The 23,097-nt window shown below is 36.4% G+C and overlaps 1 protein-coding gene across 1 annotated transcript in view; it reads right to left on the reverse strand.

The window, feature by feature from the left end:
• crn (pre-mRNA splicing factor crn) overlaps positions 1–23,097 on the reverse strand; it is a 300,399-nt gene that overhangs the window by 212,492 nt on the left and 64,810 nt on the right. Inside the window, exon 5 of the mRNA XM_090398753.1 lies at positions 5,474–5,557. Within this exon, the coding sequence (XP_090254879.1) occupies positions 5,474–5,557 (84 nt within the window). The remainder of the gene's footprint in view (positions 1–5,473; positions 5,558–23,097) is intronic.

A 23,097-nucleotide genomic window follows, 5' to 3' on the forward strand; every position in this document is an offset into this window, starting at 1 on the left:
TCCACACAGTGTTCATTGTTGTCTGCTTGATATCATCTCAAGCCATCCCGATGTTTTTGATAGCATTAATGATATAATTTTTCCAGAAATCACGTAGCGTAATGCCCTTATCACCATCAATGGCCTTGATTGGTTGGGAAAACGTACACTGCAAATAGTAGGCTTTAAAGGTCACAATAATGCTTTGATCCATAGGTTGCAATAGCGAGGTAGTTCTAGGAGGAAGGTAAACAACTTTTACATCAGGATGAAAGTCATCCAACTCTTCTGGGAGACCACTGACCAGGAGAAGAAGCGCTTTAAATGGGATTCCTTTCTTCGCATAATATTCCTTCACCTGGTGAATGAAGTGGTTATTGAACCAATCTCCAAACACTGCACGTGTAACCAAAGCCTTGGTGTTGGATTTCCAGATTATGGCCAGCATACTTGCATCAATGTTCTTAAAGGTCACGGTCTCTGGGAATGGTACACTGTAAGTGGTTTAAGTTTTAAGTCCCCTGAAACGTTGCTGCCAATCATAACAGTGATCCGATCTTTTGCAACCTTATATCCAGGCATAGATTTTTCCTCTTTTGCAATAAATGTCAATGTCGGCATCCTCTTCCAAAACAGAGCTGTTTCATCGACATTAAATATTTGATCAGGCAAACATTCCCCATCTTCAATTATTTCTGCCAGAAGTTCGGGAAATCGACTTGCTGCATCTGTATCTGCACTTGCTGCCTCACCCGCGATTTTGATACTGTGTGGATTTGTACGTTTCTTGAATCGTTCGAACCATCCAGCACTAGCTTTAAATGTACTCTCCACATCCGTTATGCTGGCCTGCTCTTTTAAATCTTTTTAAATCTACTCTTTTTAAATCCTGCTCTTTTATATACACAAACACACACACACACACACACACACACAGCCTTCTCCTGGATAATCAGTAAACTTAACAGTATCTGGTTCTGTATTAGATCATCGATCCAGTGAGACAATTTCTCCATCTCTGATATCGGTCCCAGCCTCTTCTTGCTAATAATAATTGTTCCCTTCAAAGCTACTGCACCTTTCGTGCTTTCAACAATACGTACTTTATCCTTCACTATTGTATTCACTGTCGAAATAGGTCAATTTATTTCCAGAGCCATTGATGATAGAATTTTCCTGCCTTCATACATACGAATTATTTTTAACTTTTCTTCTAAAGTAATTGCAGACCTTTGTTTTTTAGATTTATTACCAGTGCATTTGGGTTTGGGTTTGCATTCCATTTTAAGGGCAAAAATCAACGAAACTAGGAGTGATAACAAGTGACTGAGCTAACCGTGCGAGGCATCTACTACTGTACTGTACTGTAATAAGGCTGTCAAAGACACAGCTGCATAAAGCCACAAATGTGTTCATATTCGCTAATAGATTTATTACGTAACTGCGAATTTACGTAAGTCATGTGCCTAAATTAATTAAACAGTAACCATTCTAAAGAGGATCTCTCTTCAGATGAAACATTAAATTTATGAGCAATGCTCCAAAGTCTGTGGTAATACTCTGAAGCAGACTCCCTATTACCTTGGATGAACTGATGAATTTTCCAAATGTTAGGCCCTAATTTTCTTACACTTGAAAATTCTGATATTAGCAAACTTTTAAATGTTCCATAACTATCAGTGTCTCTCAGCAAAGGGAATGTGTTTAAGAATGTTTTGGCTTTGCCCAATAATTTATTACAAAGCATAATTAACGAATGAAAATCTAACCATTTTCCTAAATCTCTCATTTTTTCTGCATATCTAAAAAATGTTTCTATGCTTTCACTACTATCTCCTGAGAAAGAAGGTATTAACCAGGTATGAATTAACCAACTTAAAAAAATTCCTTATCTTTAACTAAAGAAACTTCACAACTAAAATTATTATCTCCTGTAGCCATTTTACTTGAGTCCAGATTTACTTTCTGGAGTCTAAAATAAAGTTAAGTGACAACCAATCCTGCCGACTGCACCATTTTGTTATAAAGAGATTTTAATTATTCAATTATTTTGATAATTATCTATCCTGCCGACTGCACCATTTCGTTATAAAGATGTTAGATTTTAATTATTTTATTTATTATTTAATTTTTATCAATCCTCATTTGTTATCAGATTTTCTGTATAACGATTATTTCTATTTCCAATTGTTTTTATTTATATGCACAAGGATTCAATTACGATTGCTGCAATGACCTTTAACTGTTTCTTTCAGAATCTGAAAATATACACATTTAATAAAACAAAAACAATATATACACTTCAAATAAAATTACACAACTAACTACAAAATTAACTGGATCCAAGGCATTTTAAAATAAACTTACACTTTAGAGATCACCCATTCTCTGACTCACTACTACTGGTTTGTTTAACATATATGCTTAATCACATCTACTCGATTAAATTCCTTGTTTACACAATAACAAAATGTTCATAGGTTCTTTGTTAAGACCTTTTTTTCCCGAAGATATAAGATTGACTTCTTCTTTTTCCATAGAATCATTTCTCATCACCCTTATGTCGCACACATTGTTCCTCCTGACTCTGAAGTAAGATATTCTGAAGTCACCAAAGTATAGGCTCTTACCTCATGCAGTTCAATTTTTGTACCAGCAAAAAAAAATTTCTTCTACTGCTTTATCTAAGTTTCTAAATTCCGTCTCCTTTTCCAGTAGAAATAATAGATAGATCCGGCATCCTTAAAACAGATGAAATTTTCAATCAGCATTTCTTCGAACATTCCTATAAAACGTAAATCGCAATATTTTCTTTTATTTACCAACACTTCTTTACAGTCTTAACTTCACCACTTTAAAGGCTCACAATTCTACGATTCCTTTTTCGGAATCTTCTATTAATATGCCCCCGACTGTCACATAAAAACTTAATTTCCTAAGAATAAAATTTTGCTGTCCTGCGTTCTTAAACTTCCATTAGCTCTCCCTTGTATATCCCCCGTTCTCTGATACCGAACGCTATCTTGTTGTTTCTGTTACCTCGATACTGAACACTCTCTCTCTGTCAGCTATCAATCACCCATCAAACTCCTCGGTGAGCATGCGCACTGCACGAAAGTGGCAAGCAAGAAGTTATGTATAATGGCTAACATGTCTTCTCCGTTAGCGTTGCGAGAATGTCTTTACAAAACACAGCAATTAATAATTTTAAATCACAATAAAATTTCTTAAAGTAACAACAACTATCCAAATCCAGTAGGTACATAATTTTTTTTTAAATGCCTCACATTTCATTTTGACAAAAATCCATTGTTGTACAAAGGACTGACTAATCAGTAATTCCTAATGACATCATAATATAAATTAAGCACAGAATTTCAGGTTCCTTTCCATTAGTGTTACTCAGAGATCAGCATTCCTTTCAGACAAATTATGGAGACTATAACTGTGTTAGAGTTAGAATTAATTACGTTAATTTCCTGACAATTCGACTTTCAAATTAAAGTCATCATCTGGAGTATAAACATATATATAGAGAGACAAGCTATAATACATTTTAAACAGTATGCCAAAGACACAGTGATTTGATCAACTGTAATTCCACTGTGGAAAAACTAGCTTCCAGTGGGGAAAAAACTACATCAAAGCTATATTCTATTTATAACATTTAACTATAACTATTTATAACAATATGTTATAAATAGAATATAGCTTTGATGTAGGTTTTTTTCCCACCAGAGATCAGGCCAGTAAAATAAAGGTTGATCAAATCATCGTCTCTTTAGCATACTGTTTGAAATGTAATATAGCTTGTCTCTCTCTCTCTCTCTCTCTCTCTATATATATATGTATATACTCCAGATGATGACCTTAATACTAAGGTCGAAATGTCAGGAAATTAAAGTAATTAATTCTAACACGGCTTGTAGTCTTCATAATTTGTCTATAAAGAATTTCAGGTAATTAATATCAGGGACGGTCTGAAAAGTTCTCGGCCTCGACCATAGATGGCAACACTATCAGCAAGATTTTTTTTTCTAAGTTGGTACATCTGTCATAAGCATCCATGGGAAATTGCAAATCATTCTATCAAGTAGTTTGTTTTATACAGCTGTCTGAAGAAAAAGTGTCTGTATCCCTTGAAATGGATAAAATTGAGTATCGTGCGGTTATAAAATTCTTTGTTAAAAAAAGGTTTACTGCCAAAAAAAATTTATTCGAAGCTCATAAAAGCTTATAAGCACTCTTCTCCTTCATTTTCAACAATTAAGAAATGGGCTGCCGAGTTTAAATGTGGCCGTACCAGCCTTGAAAATGATCCACATGAAGGATATCCAACAAGTGTAACAACACAAGAAATCATTAATCGAGTGCACAATATGGTGTTGGATGACTGGTGAGTCAAAGTGCGTGAAATTGCTGAGACTACAGGCATTTCAAAAGAACGTGTATGATATATTTTGCATGAAGAATTGCAAATGAAAAAGCTTTGCACAAGACAGATGTCGCACTTGCTCACAGCAGATCAAAAACGCACTTTCATGAAAATCTCTGAACAGTGCTTGGAGCATTTTAACGAGAATAAAACTGATTTTGTGCGTCGAATTATTACTATGAATGAGACTTGGATTCACCATTACACACCGGAATCTAAACAGCAGTCAAAACAGTGGACAGAAGCTGGTTGTTCGGTGCCAAAGGACACAAAGTCGGTTCCATCAGCATTAAAGGTCATGGCATCGGTGTTTTGTAATGCTAAAGGCATTTTGTTTATTAATTATCTTGAAAAGGGTAAAACAATAACCGGGGAATATTATTCCAATCTTTTAACAGAGTAGACGAAAAAAATTCTTGAGAAAAGACCCGGTTTGCAGAAGGAAAAAATTCTCTTCCATCTTCCATCAGGACAATGCACCTACCCACAAAGGTGTTTTGGTAATGGGAAAATTAAGGGATCTGCACTATGAATTGTTGGGACATCAACCCTATTCCCCAGATTTGGCTCCCTCTGATTCTATCTCTTCCCTAAACTAAAACTCTTCCTCGCTGGTCAGCGGTTTTCTTCGAATCAAAAGGTGATTGCAGCTGTAGAGGGGTATTTTGCAGATCTTACTGAGAACCACTACAGGGATGGGATAATGGCACTGGAGCATCGATGGAATAAATGTATTAGTCTTAAGGGAGATTATGTTGAAAAATAAAAATAATTTTGATATTATAAATTTGTTTTTTCATTGTTAGGCGGAGAACTTTTCAGAACACCATCTTAAAAGATATCTGTTACTCAATTGTAATACTGCTGATTCCATGAACTCCCAAGAATGTCTGTTAATGAAAACCTAACACACTACACTCAGTCCCTAACTCAAATACTTCAACATCTAAAAATATGTCATATTTTCATAGCTAAGATTAATTGGTAGGGTGAAACAAGGAAACTACTGAGTGGCATATTACAGCTTTTCTTTTTAGTAAAATATTCATAATGACTTACTTCATTTCCATTTCTGCATATTTTAGCCATAAGGTAACATTCCTATGATCGACATCCAAAGCTCGTTCATAAACAGAACGGGCTCTGTAAAATAAAGTATTTATAAATTACTTTCAAGTTAAAAATAACTGATTATTTAAAGAATTAAAATATTCAAAAAAAAAAAAAAAAAAACATGAGTTAGTTTTAATATGCAATCAATCAAGAATCACTATGGTTAATTCTCTACAGTCAACAGAGAATTAGCTACTGACTATAATACTGTTATTGGTGTTTGGTGGGTTGTTATAGTGAGTAAATTCATAACGCAGTGAACTCTCACTTTATCAAACTCATAGGGACCAAAAGAATAGTTAATACTAAGACTTGCACTACTTGCAGGCGCAAACTTGACTTACTTGGGAAATGGATTAACACCCAGTTTATATTTATATACACATAAAATAGCTTGGTATCTTCAACGAATAGTTAATACTGTTGGAAAGTTTGCTGTGGTGAATTTCTGTTAGCAATCATTATAATTCTACGTTATAATTCATTATAACCTCTACAACATGAATGGTATGGTAATAGAAATTGATCACAGCAAACTTTCCACTAAAATTAAATATTTTTTTTGGTCACCATGATTATGATCATGAGAGTTCATGTATTAATACACCAGTGAGGAGGAAATAACGATATGATTTATTAAATGGTAGATTTTAATATAGCAACGTTCAGATATATGTCTACGTTAATGATTATATTACATTTTTGATAAAATATGGACAAACAATTTTAATGTTTCAATATGCTATGCTTTGTATTTCAATTTTTTTCTCGTTTTCTATTTGTATAAAATATAATAAGGAAAATAAAACTTATAAAACAGGATGGAGTTTTAGTTTTTTTGACCTTTCATCTGTTTATATGGTAATCAGAAGTTACGGCTTGATAATATAACTACAGATAGGCCAGTCTTAAACTTTTTTAATTAATTAACTATTTAATTAACATCACTTTTTTAATTAATTAATTAATTAACAAGTGGGGTCCCACAGGGCTCAGTACTAGGACCTATATTGTTTAACCTTTATATCAATGATATTGCCAGTGGATTGCAAGGGGATATTCAGTTGTTTGCAGATGATGCGAAACTGGGAAGGATTATTAGTAATAGTGCAGATGTGGTAACCCTGCAAGAGGATTTGAATAAGCTAGATAGATGGGCAAATGAATGGGGGTTTCAGTTTAATGCAGCAAAATGTAAGGTCTTGAGGTTTGGGAAACATCGATGGGATGCTGCATACTCTATGGGAGGAGTTATACTGGAGGAAGTAGGGGAGACAAGAGATCTAGGGTTGATGATTGATAGAACCTGAAGTTTAGGGGGACATATTGCAAAGGTGGTGAAGGTAACACAGAGGATTGCTGCAATTATGAGAAGGACACTGACCTGCAGAGATAAGAGGGTTATCATTCCGTTGTATAAGTCTCTGATCAGACCACACTTGGATTATTGTTCTCAGATTTGGTCCCCAGGATTTGAAGGGAATAAATTAACTGTGGAAAAGATACAAAGACGGATGACAAAGATGGTCTCAGGACTGTACAAGGATAGTTATGAGAATCGGTTGAGGGAATGTGGACTGCAGAGTTTGGCAGATAGAAGAAGGAGAGGTGATATGATTGAGACTTTTAAACTGTTGAGAGGTGGTTACAGCGCTGACACTGGGGAGTTGTTTCACTTGGTTGAACAGCGGGAAGGAGTGATGACAAGAGGCCATCCCTGGAAGTTACGAAAGGAAACTGTGAGCAAGAGGGTGAGGAATGGTTTCTTTGCATGGAGGGTGGTTGAGCCGTGGAATGCATTGCCTGATAGAGTGGTGAGGGCGAGAATGGTCAAAGAGTTTAAGGAGTGGTATGATAGATTTTGTGTTTCTTAGGGGGAACCTCCCCTTAATGAGTCTTGACAGACTTTATGTTCTTAAGAAGGACCTCCCACGATGAGTCTTTTGACTCCATGGAGGCCTGAATAATAATAATAATAATAATTTCTTTCTTTTATTAAAAAATTTGCAAACAGATAATAACTACAACAAAAAAAAAAAAGTTTGCAATATTTTTAACAACACTCTGAAAGTTTAAAATCAAGGAAATTTTAAGTACTGATCTGATTGGAAACACACACACACATTAACATAGTATAGAACATTACAGTATGTCCTACAGTATGTAATGTAGAACATTATGGAATTCATCAGGCTGAAAACAGATTTCGATTATTTGGTACTTTCATACAGATATACTGACTCAAATATGAACAAACATCAGAAGTGACTGCAATTAAATGGCAAGAAAAATTACAGGTAAGACATCATCATCCACATAATGTAGCCAAACAATGGAGCAAAGTGTCTCTTCAAAGGTCTCCATGAAGTAGTTAGCCACTATAGCACTACAACACCCGAGGATCCAGTTTAACTTAGGAAAGAAAAATAACAAGTCTCCCTTCCTAGACATTTTGATTACGTGTCAGCTTGATGGATTCCTAGCATTCTCTGTTTTACAAAAAAACCCACACACATACTGGTAGATACATTCACCAACAGTCCAACATATCCAAAAAATATTAAAACCACCAAGCCACACACCCTCTTCACCTTCACAGAACAGACACTACACCAAAACTTCATTCATAAATTCCATATATCCATGGAACATTTGAAAAACTAGCAAAAATTCTAAAAAATTGACAGCCCATATCTGCTTCACTGAAGCCCAGCCACAGTTCTTTTTTTTTTTGTTTAAAAGGTCCCTTGCAGTTGTAAACTATCTTATTATGGCCAAATAGGCAGGGCAGCCAACATCAGAATCTCTGAATGCAAGGACTATATCTGTTTCCACCACTACAGGACACACTGGAAGATAGGACACTTTACTGCAGCAAATATAAATATGAGACTATTCCTTGAATCTGTCTCAGCCTTAAGAAATTACCCAAATCTCAACAAATTTGGTTGTATGAAAATTTGGGAAGCACTCATCCTCTGTACTTCAACATAACAGAACACCCATTTTAGATAATAACTATTATCTATAACTATAACAACATAACAGAACACCCAGACAATAACTATTTGTGGTTGTTTGCTGGGGATACTATTTAGAACTTGAGGCTCACTTTTGTTGCCATGCTTCAGCTTCATTTACCAGTGCCTACATGCACATATCATACTGTACCGTGTTCCCTTATGATAGCAATTTGGATTAGCAGACATATTGAAAACACTAATTAAATTTATTAAAATTATTATTAGTCTATGCTATATTCATTAAAAAAAAAAAATCCAGTAACGAAATGCCAACACATAAGCCTTACAACCAGGCTGACAATAACAGTGGTAAGTTTCGTAAGGATTATTTCAAAAGTATGTTTAAAAGAGACAAATTTTATTTATTTGCTATGATTACATTTCCACACTTCAACAAACCATTACACATTAAGATAAATTATAACCTAAGAATGCCAACAGTACTAAAAATTACTAATGAATAAGTATTAATGTTTTAGTAACCATTTTTAGACTGTCTTGGTGAATTATTGTTATTTCCCTAATAAGGAAAATGGTATATTATACTGTTGATGAGAAATTATTATTATTATTAGAGACCTCCAGGGAGTCAGCAACTTATGGGGGGGGGGGCATACTATCGCACCAGCTGTCACGCCTGTTATTGAATTCATTCACGTTACTTGCACACACAAAAACCTAAGCCAATTCATTCCAATCATACACCACTCTATAAGAGAAAAATCTAGCCCTCATCCTCTTCTTGACAGCATTCATTCTCAACTTCCAAGGATGACCTCGCATCCTTTCCCAGCCCTCCATAAAATGAAAAAGTACTATTATTATTATTACGGGTATCTCCATGTAGTCAGTAGACTCATCGTGGGAGACCCATCATGAAAAACAGGCAATGACTCAGTTGCCTGAGTCATTGCCTGACTCACAACTGAGTCAGGCAATGAATTCCTGACCCCACTCATTCACCACCCTCCAGGTGAAAAACCTCGTTCTCACACCTTGTTAACCACACTTTTCCTTAATTTCCAGGGATGACCTCTTGTTCTTCCATCACTATCACAAAGCTGAAACATTTCCCCTGCATCAATCTTAATAAAACCTTTTAGTAATTTAAATGTTTCTATCATATCCCCTCTTCTCTGCCTATCAACCAACCTCTGCAATCCACAAGCTCTCAATCTATCAATGTAGGGAGCATTTTTTACATCACTTACCAACTTAGTCATTCTCCTCTGAACCCTCTCCACAATCTCCTCATCTCCAAGGAATTCAGGTGACCAGACCTGAGCACATAATCCAAATGTGGAAGTATCAACGCTTTATAAAGAGGAATAATAACCTCTTTATCTCTGGATGTTAGTGTGTTCCTCAATAACTACATAATCCTATGTGTAATCTTGGACATCTTAGCAATGTATCCCCTGAACTTCATCTCCCTATCCACCACACCAACACCCCTAAGTCCCTAGCCTCATCAATCTCTTGGAGTACCATTCCATCAATGTAGTACACAGCTGGTAATCTTTTAATCCCAAAATGCATAACTTTACACTTTTCCACATTAAACTGACATCCATTACCTTTTGCCCATCCTGCAAACTCTCAACATCAGCTTGATTTTTTATTGCGTTAACCAACTTTATATTATCAGCAAACAACTGAATATCTCTCTTCAAGCCATTTCCTATATCGTTTATGCACAAATTAAACAATAACAGCCCCTGAGGCACACCACTGGTCACCTGCCACATACTGGACTCTGCTCCTCCGTACACCACTTTCTGGTATCTCTCCCTGAGCCATTCTCTTATCCATATCACCAGTTTAGTATCCATCCCCATCTGTTCCAATTTGCACAAGTGTTCCATGGGGTATCCTCAAAAGCCTTAGCAAAATCCAGAAGTAGCACTGTGTAGCCATTTCCTTTGTCCAACTCAGAAGTCATTCTATTATAAAAAGTTAATAAATTGCTAAGGCAGGATCGACCTTTAACAAAACCTTGTTAGCCCCTATAGAGTATCATATCCTGATCCACCCATTCTTGAATTTTGTCTTTAACCAACTTTTCCAATACTTTTACCACCACTCCTGAGATGGTGATTGGTCTGAAATTAACTACCGCAGTTTTAGAGGCACCTTTATGCAAAGGAACTACTTTGCCTTCCTTCCCCTAGGGACCATACCAGAGTTCAAACTTAAGTTAAATAACCACGTAAGAGGCACTGACAATTCCTTTGCACATTCATGCAACACCCGAGCTGATATTCCATCTAAACCTACAACAGTGTTTGCATTTAAATTTTGCAATATACTAAGTACCTCTGATTTCTTAACTTCAATTCTCACATTAGTTATTGCTACAGGAACAGAGATATCCTCACTTGGATGATAGACTTTTGAAAAGTGATCACTCAGTAACTCTACTATTACATCTGAGTTGGTCACCTCAATACATCAGCACCAACTAAAGTTATCCTTCCGAAGTCATTCTTCCTTTTACTTGCCACATAGCGGAAGAACTCTTGGGAATTACCCTTGATCTCCTTGGCTAAGATCTTCTCATAATCTGATTTAGCTTTTCTTACTATGCTGGTAACCTTCCTAGCTTGAGCCTTGTACTGCTCATGGGATGGGTGTACTGATCACCTTTCTCTTTGTAAATTCTCCATAACATTTTCTTTTTTTGCAGATCAAGATTGATACTACTGCTCATCCATCTAACGCCTACCTTGTTTGTCTTCCTGACCATGGGGACACAATCTGATATTGCCTTCCTCAGATACCCACTGATTTTATCCGATGCACTGCTAACATCTTTTCCCTGCAATATGTTCTGCCATGGGATAGCTGCAAGCTCACTCCGAAGCTTGTTATAATTGTCTAACCTGCAGTTCCATATATACCCCTTCTTAACAGAAAAATCCACAAATTTTGCAACCTCCCAAGTCAATACCACATGATCACTTTCACCAATTGGAGGTAACGAGGACACCTTACTTATGCATATATCCTCTGAACCAATGACCAGGTCCAACACTCTCACACCACGTGTCCCTTCAGTTTTGTGCTGTTTCAAGTAATTATCTCGTAGAAGATGTATAAATTCCATTTCCTTTTTGGCACGTGATATTTCTTCCTTCCAATTGATGTCACCATAATTAAAATCACCCCAATAATAATCACTAAACCTGCACTCATTGCATTAATTTGACCAACGCTTGATGCAATGAAATAGTGACCAACGCAACCAACTGTATATTTGGTTGCGTTGGTCACTATTTCACACCAGACCACTTCAATTGAACTCTCATTTACATGTCTATCTTCTTGATATACTACTTTCTTTATGCTGCAACTCATCAGCTATCATCAACAGTAATCCTCCCCCTTTTCTATCTTCTCTATCCTCCCTGAAAATACTGTACCTATCACATTCAATTCCAGTGACCACATCTTCTGCTGACAGCCAAGTTTCACTAATGCCTACAACTTTTGGTAAGATTGCACTGACTAATGCCAAAAATTCTTCCCTCTCATTTAGAATGCTTCCTGCATTGGTATACAAAAATTGCAGATTCCCTTTAGTTCTTGTACCAGCTTTAGAACTGATATACATGTCACTAATTTCAGTAGTCCCATGCCGATTTTTATCCCCCTCTATTCTGCAATTTATTCTGTGAATAAGGATCAACAAATATACAATCACTGCTAAAGTTTCTCCCTGTTACTCAACCTTTTCAATTTTAGTTTCCCTGCCCAATTACTTCAACTTGTTCAGAAAACAGTAACTTCAATCGCTTATGACCTTCCATGTTCAGATGCAACCCATCTCTTGCATACAGCTATCTCTTTCCAAACACACTCCAGACATCAACAAATTCCAGACCTCTTTTTTTTTGCACATTCTTGCAATTAGTGTTTCCAAATTCCCGACATTTTGGAACCTTCGGAAATCAAGAACGGGAAATCATATTTCCTGAGAATTCCCGAACTAATCTTTTTTATTTAATTTTCGTTGATCATCTGTAATAATGGCTATAACAGTAAATATTAATAAACACAAAAGCCGTAGAGAAGGTAGGACAACCGGGGTTCGTGGCCCCAGCGCAGTCTTTCAGAGGTTTCGAGGCACTCCTATATGTAAAAGGTCGAAGCAAAAAATGAGTAAATGAAATTTCCTAAATGGAGGTCGACCGGAATTTCATGACTAGTGCATCTCTTGCCCTGAGCGCTAAACAGGGGTCAGTAAGGTATCATTTTGGCTAGGTGTCTGTTATATTTTAGGTTTTCTCAAAATACAGGGTGTCCCAAAATTCACGCAAGATTTAAATTTAACGCCATTTGCACGGTAAAGTGTTGCCAACAAGAAAAAAAAGACAGCGTGACAGCTGACAGTTCAGGGTTATTAAAAATGGAGCGCTACACGAAAGAACAACGCATTTTCATTGTTGAGCAATATTTTAAAAATAATGAAGGTTTTTTCGAACAAAATATCTTCAGCGATGACGCTCATTTTCATCTTGATGGCTTCATTAATCGACAAAATTGCCGCATTTGGGATTCAGAAAATCCACAAGTGATTGTTGAGAAACAAATGCATCCACAACGTGTCACTGTTTGGTTTTTGGGCTGGAGGCATCATCGGTCCATTCTTCTTTGAAAATGCGGCTGGTAAGGCAATAACAGTTAATGGTGCTCGCTATCGTGACATGATAATCCAGTTTTTTGTGCCTAAATTGCAAGATATGGATGTGGACAACGTGGTTTCAACAAGACGGTGCCACATGCCATACAGCCCGAGAAACAATTCAATTACTGCACGAGTCATTTCCTGGTCATGTAATTTCCCGTTTTGGTGATCAGAATTGGATGCCTAGATCATGTGACAACGCCGTTGGACTTTTTTCTTTGGGGTTTTTTGAAATCTAAGGTTTATGCCCACAAGCCCACAACCACCCATGCCTTGAAGGAGGAACTTGAGCGCTGTATCAATGAAATTCAGCCACATTTATGCAAAATGGTCATGGTAAATTTCGACAAAAGAGTGCGTATGTGCCAGCAAAGCCATGGAGGACATTTACCCAATATGCTATTCCATGCATAACCCTATACTGTATACTTTATGAATCAATAAGAAATTACAATTTTTAATTAAAAACCTGTGTTTTCTATCAAAATTACTTCTTGCGTGAATTTTGGGACACCCTCTATAAACAATGTAATTAATGCAAACTTTATCTAACCAAACCTTATAGTATACAGTGAGTTTTTACATATATCACACAATGTATTAACATTCCCAATCTCATTTAAATATTTAATTTATTAAACATTAATAGAAAATAAATGCAAATAATTATTTGTTTGAAAATTAAAAAATACTTCAAATAGTTTTTGTCATTTTTAAAATGAAACTTTAAGAAACATAGAACATTAATTGCCCGATCAGACAATCGTGATCTTCGCTTTGTAACAAATATACTTGATGTGGAAAAATTTATTTCGTTTTCTGTAGAAGCTGGTCAAATTGTTAAGCATGCATCTAAAAGCATCTTCAAGTTGGGAGTGAGAGAATGCATTGCTTCATATAAGCTCATATAAGCCAATTTCTATGCATGCAGACAAAATATTTGTCTGCATGCATAGGGCTAGGCTTTGATGTCGAAATTGATATTGCTTTAGTCAATTCACTCTTGAGATCAGATTCTGATTTAATGTCAGAACTCTCTGTAAGGACATCTTTTATTTCTTTTATTGGAACTTCTTCTGCTGTAAATGTTCCTTTAAAAAGTCTTTCAATTAATGACTTTGCCAATCGTTCAATTTCATTCTTACTTGACAAGGCAAAAAATTCATCCTCTTCCATCTCACATAAACAACCAACGTTGCTCAAGTACTTTGTGAGAGACACAAAATCTCTATTTCTACGTTTAATCAATTCAAATTTTATTTCCTTTAAAAGCATTTGGCTCATTGAAGAATTCTGTTTTTCTAAATTACTGAACACAAACTTAAAAATTCCTTCACTTGTGAGAATATTAGCTTTGCTATTGCTTAAGGCTTCTAATCTTACATGTTGTAAGCAATTCAACATACCTCTCAATATTTCATAATACTCTTCTTTTCATAAGTGATCGAGTTTCAACTCTCATAAAACAGTCTTAATTGGATTTACGATCTTTAAAAATCTCTCTATCATTCTCTCCAGTGTGTTCCAGTCTGTTTTAGAGTCCAAAATGACTTCTAGTTCCCTCTTTTCACTCTTGGTTATTTCTTGCTGCAAAAGAGAATTTTTTACTGGAAAATATTTAACTATTTTCATAATTCTTCGTACGCTGCTAACTGCCGAAGATATATCATCTCACAAATCATACTGATCAGCTCGGGCCACACCATCTAACTCAGAATCACTGTTATCACCTTTATCGTATTCAGAATCTGTATTGAATTCACTATCACTGCTACAAGTCACTGATGCTTCACCTTTCAACTTTTTAACATAAAATACTTTTGTTACAGCTAGATGTAGCACTGGTTGTAGCAGTACTGTTGAATAGTTGGTGATAATTTTCCGAATTTTTCCATAACAGATGCACTGTCACTTGTAATTGCAACCGCATCACTTTCAAGCTTTAACTGAAAGTTTTCTAATCTTTTCTGAAGCAAGGACAACACTTTTTCCACAGGACAGTTCCCATGTATTCTTATTAAACCAAGGTTCATAGAGGTCTCATTGCAGTATACATGAACATTCATGTATCCGATTCTTGCAACTGGCCCACTCGTCTATTGAAATACTCAGTTTTTTATTATCACATTTGAATACTTCCAATTTCTGGATGTACAGTTGTTTCACTTTACTATAATAATTATGTATTAGTGTCAAAACTGAAGATTGATTTCTTGGCAACTGCATTCCTTTGCTTGTGAAACTTTCCATAAAAACTCACTTTTTGTGATGGTGTTGACTGATATCCCGTCCTAGGCTGATAATTTGCTTAAGGTTTCTTCTAAATCCAGTCCCTTGACAAATGTAAAATTGTCGTTTGTCTCTTAGAAGATGAAGACATTGGCTCATCATTATTCAATTCAGACTGTTTTTTCCTTTTCATTCCATGAATGTATACTAGGTGCCTATGTAGACCACTGGTTGATGATGTTTTGCATTGCAAAGTTTTAGAGCATATCTGGCAATGAGCTGATTCATTATCTTTATCTTTTCTAAAATATTCCCAACTTTCTTTATACTCTTTACTCATTGTGACACAATCTATAAAAAAATATTAAAATGTGATTTATAATTTAATAAAAAATAATTTATTAAAAATTTTCCCAATTTCCCGACCAAATTTTCTCGGGATTCGGGAACAGGAAAACAAAAAAAATTCCCAAGAATGGACGGGAAGGAATTCCAGCCCGGAAACCTTACTTGCAATCATATCATTCATTACCATCGCTCGTCTACTTAGCTCATAATTGTCAAAACGAGGCAGCACACACACACACACACACACACACACACACACACACACACACACACACTATCCTCCCATTGACACTTTTCTTCTTCACAATATCTAACAATGTTCTTCAATCTTTTGCTATCCGATTTATATTACCACTCAGGTCATTTGTACCCACCATAACTATCATATTTTCTGCATCATGCCCTCTCTTTATTGCTAAAGCCACTCTCTCTCTATTGTCCCACCAGCCAAGCACTCCTCAGGCACGCACTCCATACCTTTAATCATAGAATCACCATATATTTTACCACTTATAATTTCATTCACGTCCAAACAAGCGTCACTCGTGGCCTCATTTTCTACACTATTCAGTATGCTCTCCCAGTTTCATTACACAACGCTTTTACTTACTCCCTCACTCTCACGACATTTAATTTCTTCTAGACCTCTTGTGCTTTTATTCTGTTGACTCCCAATCACTCCCATACTATTTATTACTTCATCATTCACCAAAGACTCTCCCATACGTAATCCTGTTCTAGTTACTTCAGCTAAAGTAATCTCCACAGTCCTAATTTCTCTGTTCAAAACATTTAACTCAGTTTAAATTTCCAGTAACTCCTTACTGAGCACTTCCAATTCCTCTTGCAGAAGATGGTTACTTTTCATTTTCATGAACTCCTGCCAAAGTTCTTCCGCTACGGTCCCGATGTCTGCTTCCATTCCTAAACGCTCCAGCCTATCCCGACACTTCTCACATATGTCGACGCTTTCATTCTTCTCATTTAGCCAAACAGTTCACAGATCCTTCACATTCTTCAGTGCATACATGTAGCACTTTCCACAACGCATCCATTGCGAAAAATCAAATGCTGAGCCAGCCTTCCGTGTAGAAGTCCTGCGAGCCGCTGACATACGTTTCTTGTTGGGCGCCATCTTTAGACGCTGAAGTAGTGAAACAAACAGCAGCGAAAACACAATATATACAACAGAGTTTCAAACAACAACACCACTGAAGGATATTTGTATCTAACCGATGCACAACTGCTGCACAATTTGAGACAAAAAGCCACACTGTACTTAAATTTAAAAACACGTTTTCTAGCATGCCTTAACACGACCACCACATTCACCAACTACTGAAATTCTGTATAACCTTTTCAGAAGTTTGTAAATCTCAATTATATCACCCCTCTTTCTCCTGTTTGCTAGTGTCTGCAGCCAACAAATTCTCAATCTGTCTTCATAATCAGTATGCCACAATCCTGATCTTGACACTCTCCTTTGCACTCTCTCCACTGTAATCACAATCACCAAGGAAACTAGGACACCACCCCTGCATGCAATGGTCCAAGTGAGGTCTTATCAAGGCCTTGATAAGACCTCACTTGGACCAAGTGAAGTCTTATCAAGGCCTTGATGATATAGAGGCAAAATGACTTCCCTATCTTTACATGTCAAGGTTCATTTCAGCATTGCAATTATTCTGTGAGTTGTATTCACAATTTTTGCTATATGACCTTGAACTTCAGATTCCTGTCTACTAAAACTCCAAGATCCCTACCCTGATCAGTTTCTTTTAACATAATCCCACCAATAAAATATGACACTGGATATCTAATCATACCAAAGTGAATGACTTTACATTTATTATTATTACAAGAGACCTCCAGGAAATCAGGAACTCATAGGGAGGCCATACTATCACACCAGCTGTCACACCTGTTCTTGAATTCATTCATGCTACTTGCACATGCAAAATACAAAGGCAATCCATTCTTTTGGATTTTGTGCATGCAAGTTCACATGCCCACAATCCCAGCCTATTAAAATCATTCCACAAGTATTGCATATTAGCAGCACTCCTGATTACCCTACCTATCTTTGTATTATCAGCAAATAGCAGTATGTTACATGTCAAATCCTTCCCAATGTCATTAATGTACAGACTGAATAACAATGGACCAAGGACTGATCCTTGAGGCACACCACTGATTATCTAGAATCTTGCATATTCATCCCCCCCCATATACAACTTTTTGATATCTGTCAGTTCAATGTTAATAAATGTTAGATCATGCACTTTGGTATGATTAGATAATCCAATCCCATATTCTCTAATTTATGCAACAGTCTCCCATGCCAAAGCCTTAGCAAAATCCAAAATTATCATGGTGTATTCGCTCCCCCTGGTAACATTATTACTGAATGTGAGCAAGTTGCTAAAACATGGCCTTCTCTTAATAAATCTATGCTCTTCTTTGCAATGTACAGATTCTCTGTCAACCCATTTCTGAATGCAAGCCCGAACCAACTTTTCCAAAATCTTCACCACCACTCTTGAGATACTGATTGGTTGATAGTTAGATACATTGGTCTTTGCACCACCCTTGTGCAATGGGATTACCATACATTCTTTCTACACCTCTGGAATTTTCTCTGTTCTGAGACTCAAATTCTATAACTAGTCAAAGGAGTAGCCAGTTCAGCTGAACACTCTTATAGCATTCATGCTGATATCCCATCATTCTCGTGGAAAGGCTTAGTCGTTGGTTATGCATTTTCACTATATTATTTCAGGAAATTACAACGTACTAGGATATACATTAAAATAAATTTTAATATATTTCTATATTTCGGCAACGTCACGCTGCCATTTTCAAGAACTTAGGTACAAGATACGTGCAAGCAGGCACAGCAAAACAATAAATGAGCAAGAAGTATGAAGCTATTATTTCTCCTAAAGTCCTGATGGTGCCCTCTAGCGGGCAATGTTGGTATTCTTGGGCGATTGGCTGAAGGTCTTCTGATGTAGGTTTCCCAAATTTGAGGAAGTTTCATGCAGCCAAATTTGTCTTCTGATGTAGGTTTCCCAAATTTGAGGAAGTTTCATGCAGCCTGATTCTATGAAAAGCCTTTCATATCTGTATATGCTACGGTGTATTATCCTGGCTTTTTTCCACCGTATTCTATGGCAGGTATCCAGAGCATGGTCAGTAAGACCAGAGTGGCTGTATTGGTGAAATCGGATGTAGTCCTTGTGTTCTAAAATTCTGATATTTGCTGTCCTGCCTGTTTGGCCGAAGTAGGACAGCTTACAGCTGCAAGGGACCTGGTACACACCAGGTAGGTCTAGGGGGGGGAGGTTGGTCTTTTGTTGAGCGGATAAGGAATGCCAATTTTTTATATGGTTTGTAACAAGAAGTTATGTTTTTTTAAGATTTTTGTGATTTTTTCTGAGGTGCCTCGGATATAGGGTATGGTGATGGATTTAGAGTAATCCTTGTTGTGAAGGGGAAGGGGGGGGTTGTGGTTTACTGGTTTTAATATTTTTAATACCATCAGGACTTTAGGAGAAATAATAGCTTCATACTTCTTGCTCATTTATTGTTTTGCTGTGCCTACGTGCACGTATCTTGTACCTAAGTTCTTGAAAATGGCAGCGTGACGTTGCCGAAATATAGAAATATATTAAAATTTATTTTAATGTATATCCTAGTACATTGTAATTTCCTGAAATAATATAGTGAAAATGATATCTCATCAGTTCCTACTGTTGATTTCTTATTCAGTTTGTGCAACATCTCTAGTACTTCTTTCTCATACAGATGAGTTTCCTCATGCAGTAAAGAAATTATATTCAATTTTTAATATTATAGCCAAACATAAGTGTGAAGTAACTTCAGGACTAGTCTACTTATAGATAGAGGTTGTTGACTTCATATCAATTGCCTTAGTATCCTATCATGATTGACCATTTAGATTTACATGCTGGTTTGAACTCATAATAGAGTTTAAAGGAATAAATACAGCACATATAAATAAACATGTTTAACCATTCCTATATCTCATCTCAGTCACTGAGACATCATCAGGGGAACAATATTAAACAATATTAGACAATGGCACCCATAGAGGATGCTCCTCATGGGACTTGAGGCTTTGCAAATTTGTGTGTGCTTTTGCAATTTTAATACTGCTTCCCTGACAATGTCTCAGTGACTAAGATGAAATATAGGAATGATTAAATGTGTTGTTTAATTATTTTTATGTTTATATAAATCATTTTATATATTATTTATATATATTTATTTCCATTAAACCCCATTATAAGAATCCCATAATGTAAAATCATTATGGGAAGGGTCACTACCAAGATCAGTTTCAGTCTTATCACAGACTCATCAGTGGAGCCAGATTCAAGAAGATACCAAGGTTAAATCAATGCATAAGTCATATATTTTCCATATACAAGTAGTGTAACATGATAAGTGTAACATGTGATTGTCTGTGAAAATGCTAGTAGTGGTGGTTGACAATAGATAGCATTGGTGTAGATGATGAAGGGCAGTGGAGATGGAGAGTTGTAGAGTAGATGCCCTCCCTCGATGAGTCTTTGGACTCCCTGGAGGTGTTACGTAATAATATTAAATAATATTAATAAAGCAAGCCTGAAGTCATTGCATCACATTATTCGCTGGCAAAGATTTGTTGAATGAACATGAGTTTTTTTTCTTTCTGAGGGTCCTGATGTCAGGAATTAATTAACTCTGTGTATGTATCAAGTCTCCCAAGACATTATGTGGCCAGCGTGGGAGATTAGGCCACAACCCCTCCACTACAATGCCATGAAGAAGAAGAAAGAAAGGCCGTAAAGTCCATGGCCAGAATGGAGAAACACTGAATGTGATGAAATTTCCCCAACAATATGACCACTTTGATTGAAACCATTCATGGAGACCAGAACATAATGATGATGCGGTGGGGAAGCTTTCCCAAATAATAAGCAATAGGGGAATTTGGGATTTAGCCGACCAAATTGTATTCTTATTGGTTAAACCAAAATTAAAAATGATGGTACAACATGACAAAATTTCATGCCGGCTGGGCCGTCACCCAGTTAAACAAGACCCCTGTTGTCTTCACCAGGAAACCAGGGCGAACATCGAAAAGTCAGCTACTGGAACAAATCTGAAAACAAACCCCAACTCAACATCACCAGAGTTAAAGATCGGTACTATCAACGTAAGAAGCCTGAATGGCAAAGAAATGGAGCTAGCTGAGGAATTACATAAATACCAGATCGACATAATCGGGGTGACTGAAACAAAAAAGACCAAAACTGTGAGTTCTTTCTGAGCAATAAATACAAAATGTTATATTCAGGCAATGACAATCAAGGAAAAGAAGGAGTAGCCATAGTATTCAACACAAAATATGAGGCTAATCTTCTTGAATGGCAGTCAGTCTCAAGTAGAGTAATGTGGGCAAATATGAGAATGGGGAACTGGACAATGAGACTTATTTGTGCCTATAGTCCCACAGAAGGTTCTACTAAGGTAGAAGTGGAGGAATTTTTTGAGGCTTTAGAAAAAGCAACTGACACAATGAAAAAGGAAAAGTTGGTCCTTGTTGGGGATCTAAATAGCAGAGTAGGAAATGATTGTGAGACATACAAAAATATTTTGGGAAAATTTGGAGAAAAGAGCAAAGCTAATAATAATGGCAAATATCTGTTGGATTTCTGCTCAGGACATAGACTGGTTATTACTAACACCATGTTCCAACATAAAAATGTGCACAAATTCACATGGAGAGAAGAGGCTAGGAATAAGAAAAGTATCATTGACTATGTTATTGTTGATAGTGATGTTTTCTCCCTGGTGCAGGACAATAGAGTGTACAGAGGATTTGAAATTGAAAGTGATCACTATCTAGTGTTGAGCAAGATAAAATTCAATTTCATATTGAAAAGAATAACATGTAAGAAAGTTTTAAAGCGAATAAAAGTTGAGCAGCTCTCAGATGTGAACTGTAGACTGAAATACCCAAAGATTATTGAAGAAAAAATGAAAGAGTTTGAGAACAGGAATCAAACCTTGGAGATTCGGTGGCAAACTCTGAAGAAAACATTGATTGATTCTGCCAGAGAGGCATGTGGTGAGGTTGTCTGCAAGGATAAAAAAATCAAAACTCCCTGGTGGACACAGGAAGTTAAAGAGGCGGTGAAGGAAAAGAAGAAAGCATATCAAAAGTTCCTGGCAAATAAGTCCGCTTGTGCTCTCAGAGAATATAGAGACAAATGCAAGAATGCTAAACACTGTGTAAAACAAGCTAAACAAAAGTCATGGGAGGACTTTGGCAAGAATATAGAAAATAAATATCAAGAAGGTGGCAAAATATTCTGGAGGTTGTTGAAGAAGCTTAGAAATGGAGGAAAGTGGTGCTGTAAAAGGAGTTAGAGATGATAAAGGTGACATGAAAACGGGAGAAAAAGATATCCTTGAAGTATGGAGTAATTAATTTGAAAAACTTCTAAATGAAACAAGCAGTGATGACAGCACAGTGGTAAAAAACACTGACCAGGCATGCAGTCAGGAATACATATCCATACTTGAAGTCGAAAAAGCCATCAAAAGCTTGAAATGTGGAAAGGCAGCAGGATTAGATGATATTCGACCAGAAATGCTGAAGTATGGTAGTATAAGAGTCTTACAGTGGTTGCACTGCATAGTTCAAAAAGCCTGGACGGAGGGACGAATTCCCGATGATTGTAGTAGAGCTCTCATAGTACCCATATATAAAAAGGGAAATAAAACTGAATGTGAGAATTACAGAAGTATTTCCCTACTGAGTGTTCCTGGCAAGATCTATGCAAGTATACTTGAGAAACGGTTGAGAAGAATTGTGGAAGAAAATCTTGGTGAAGAACAAGCTGAATTCAGGCCAAATAGAGGCTGTCAGGATCAGATCTTCACTTTACGACAAATAGTCGAGAAAGCATGGGAATATAACAAAGATCTGTATTTAAGTTTTGTCGATTTGGAAAAGGCATATGACAAGGTGACAAGAGAGAAGCTATTCAATACGCTACAGTTATATGGTGTCAGTGGGGCATTATATCAAGCAATATTTAGTCTTTATTTGAGTTGTAAGTCAGCAGTTAGAATTGAAGGAAGTACAGGAAGATGGTTTAATGTTAAATCTGGTGTGAGACATGGATGTACATTATCCCCTCTGTTATTCATTATCTATATGGATCACATTATGAAGGAAAGTGGTATTAAAAATGATATCAAAATTG

The sequence above is a fragment of the Typopeltis vanoorti genome, chromosome 10 (genome assembly GCF_054136105.1).
Source record: "Typopeltis vanoorti isolate ZY-2024b chromosome 10, IOZ_Tvanoo_1.0, whole genome shotgun sequence".
Taxonomy (NCBI): domain Eukaryota; kingdom Metazoa; phylum Arthropoda; class Arachnida; order Uropygi; family Thelyphonidae; genus Typopeltis; species Typopeltis vanoorti.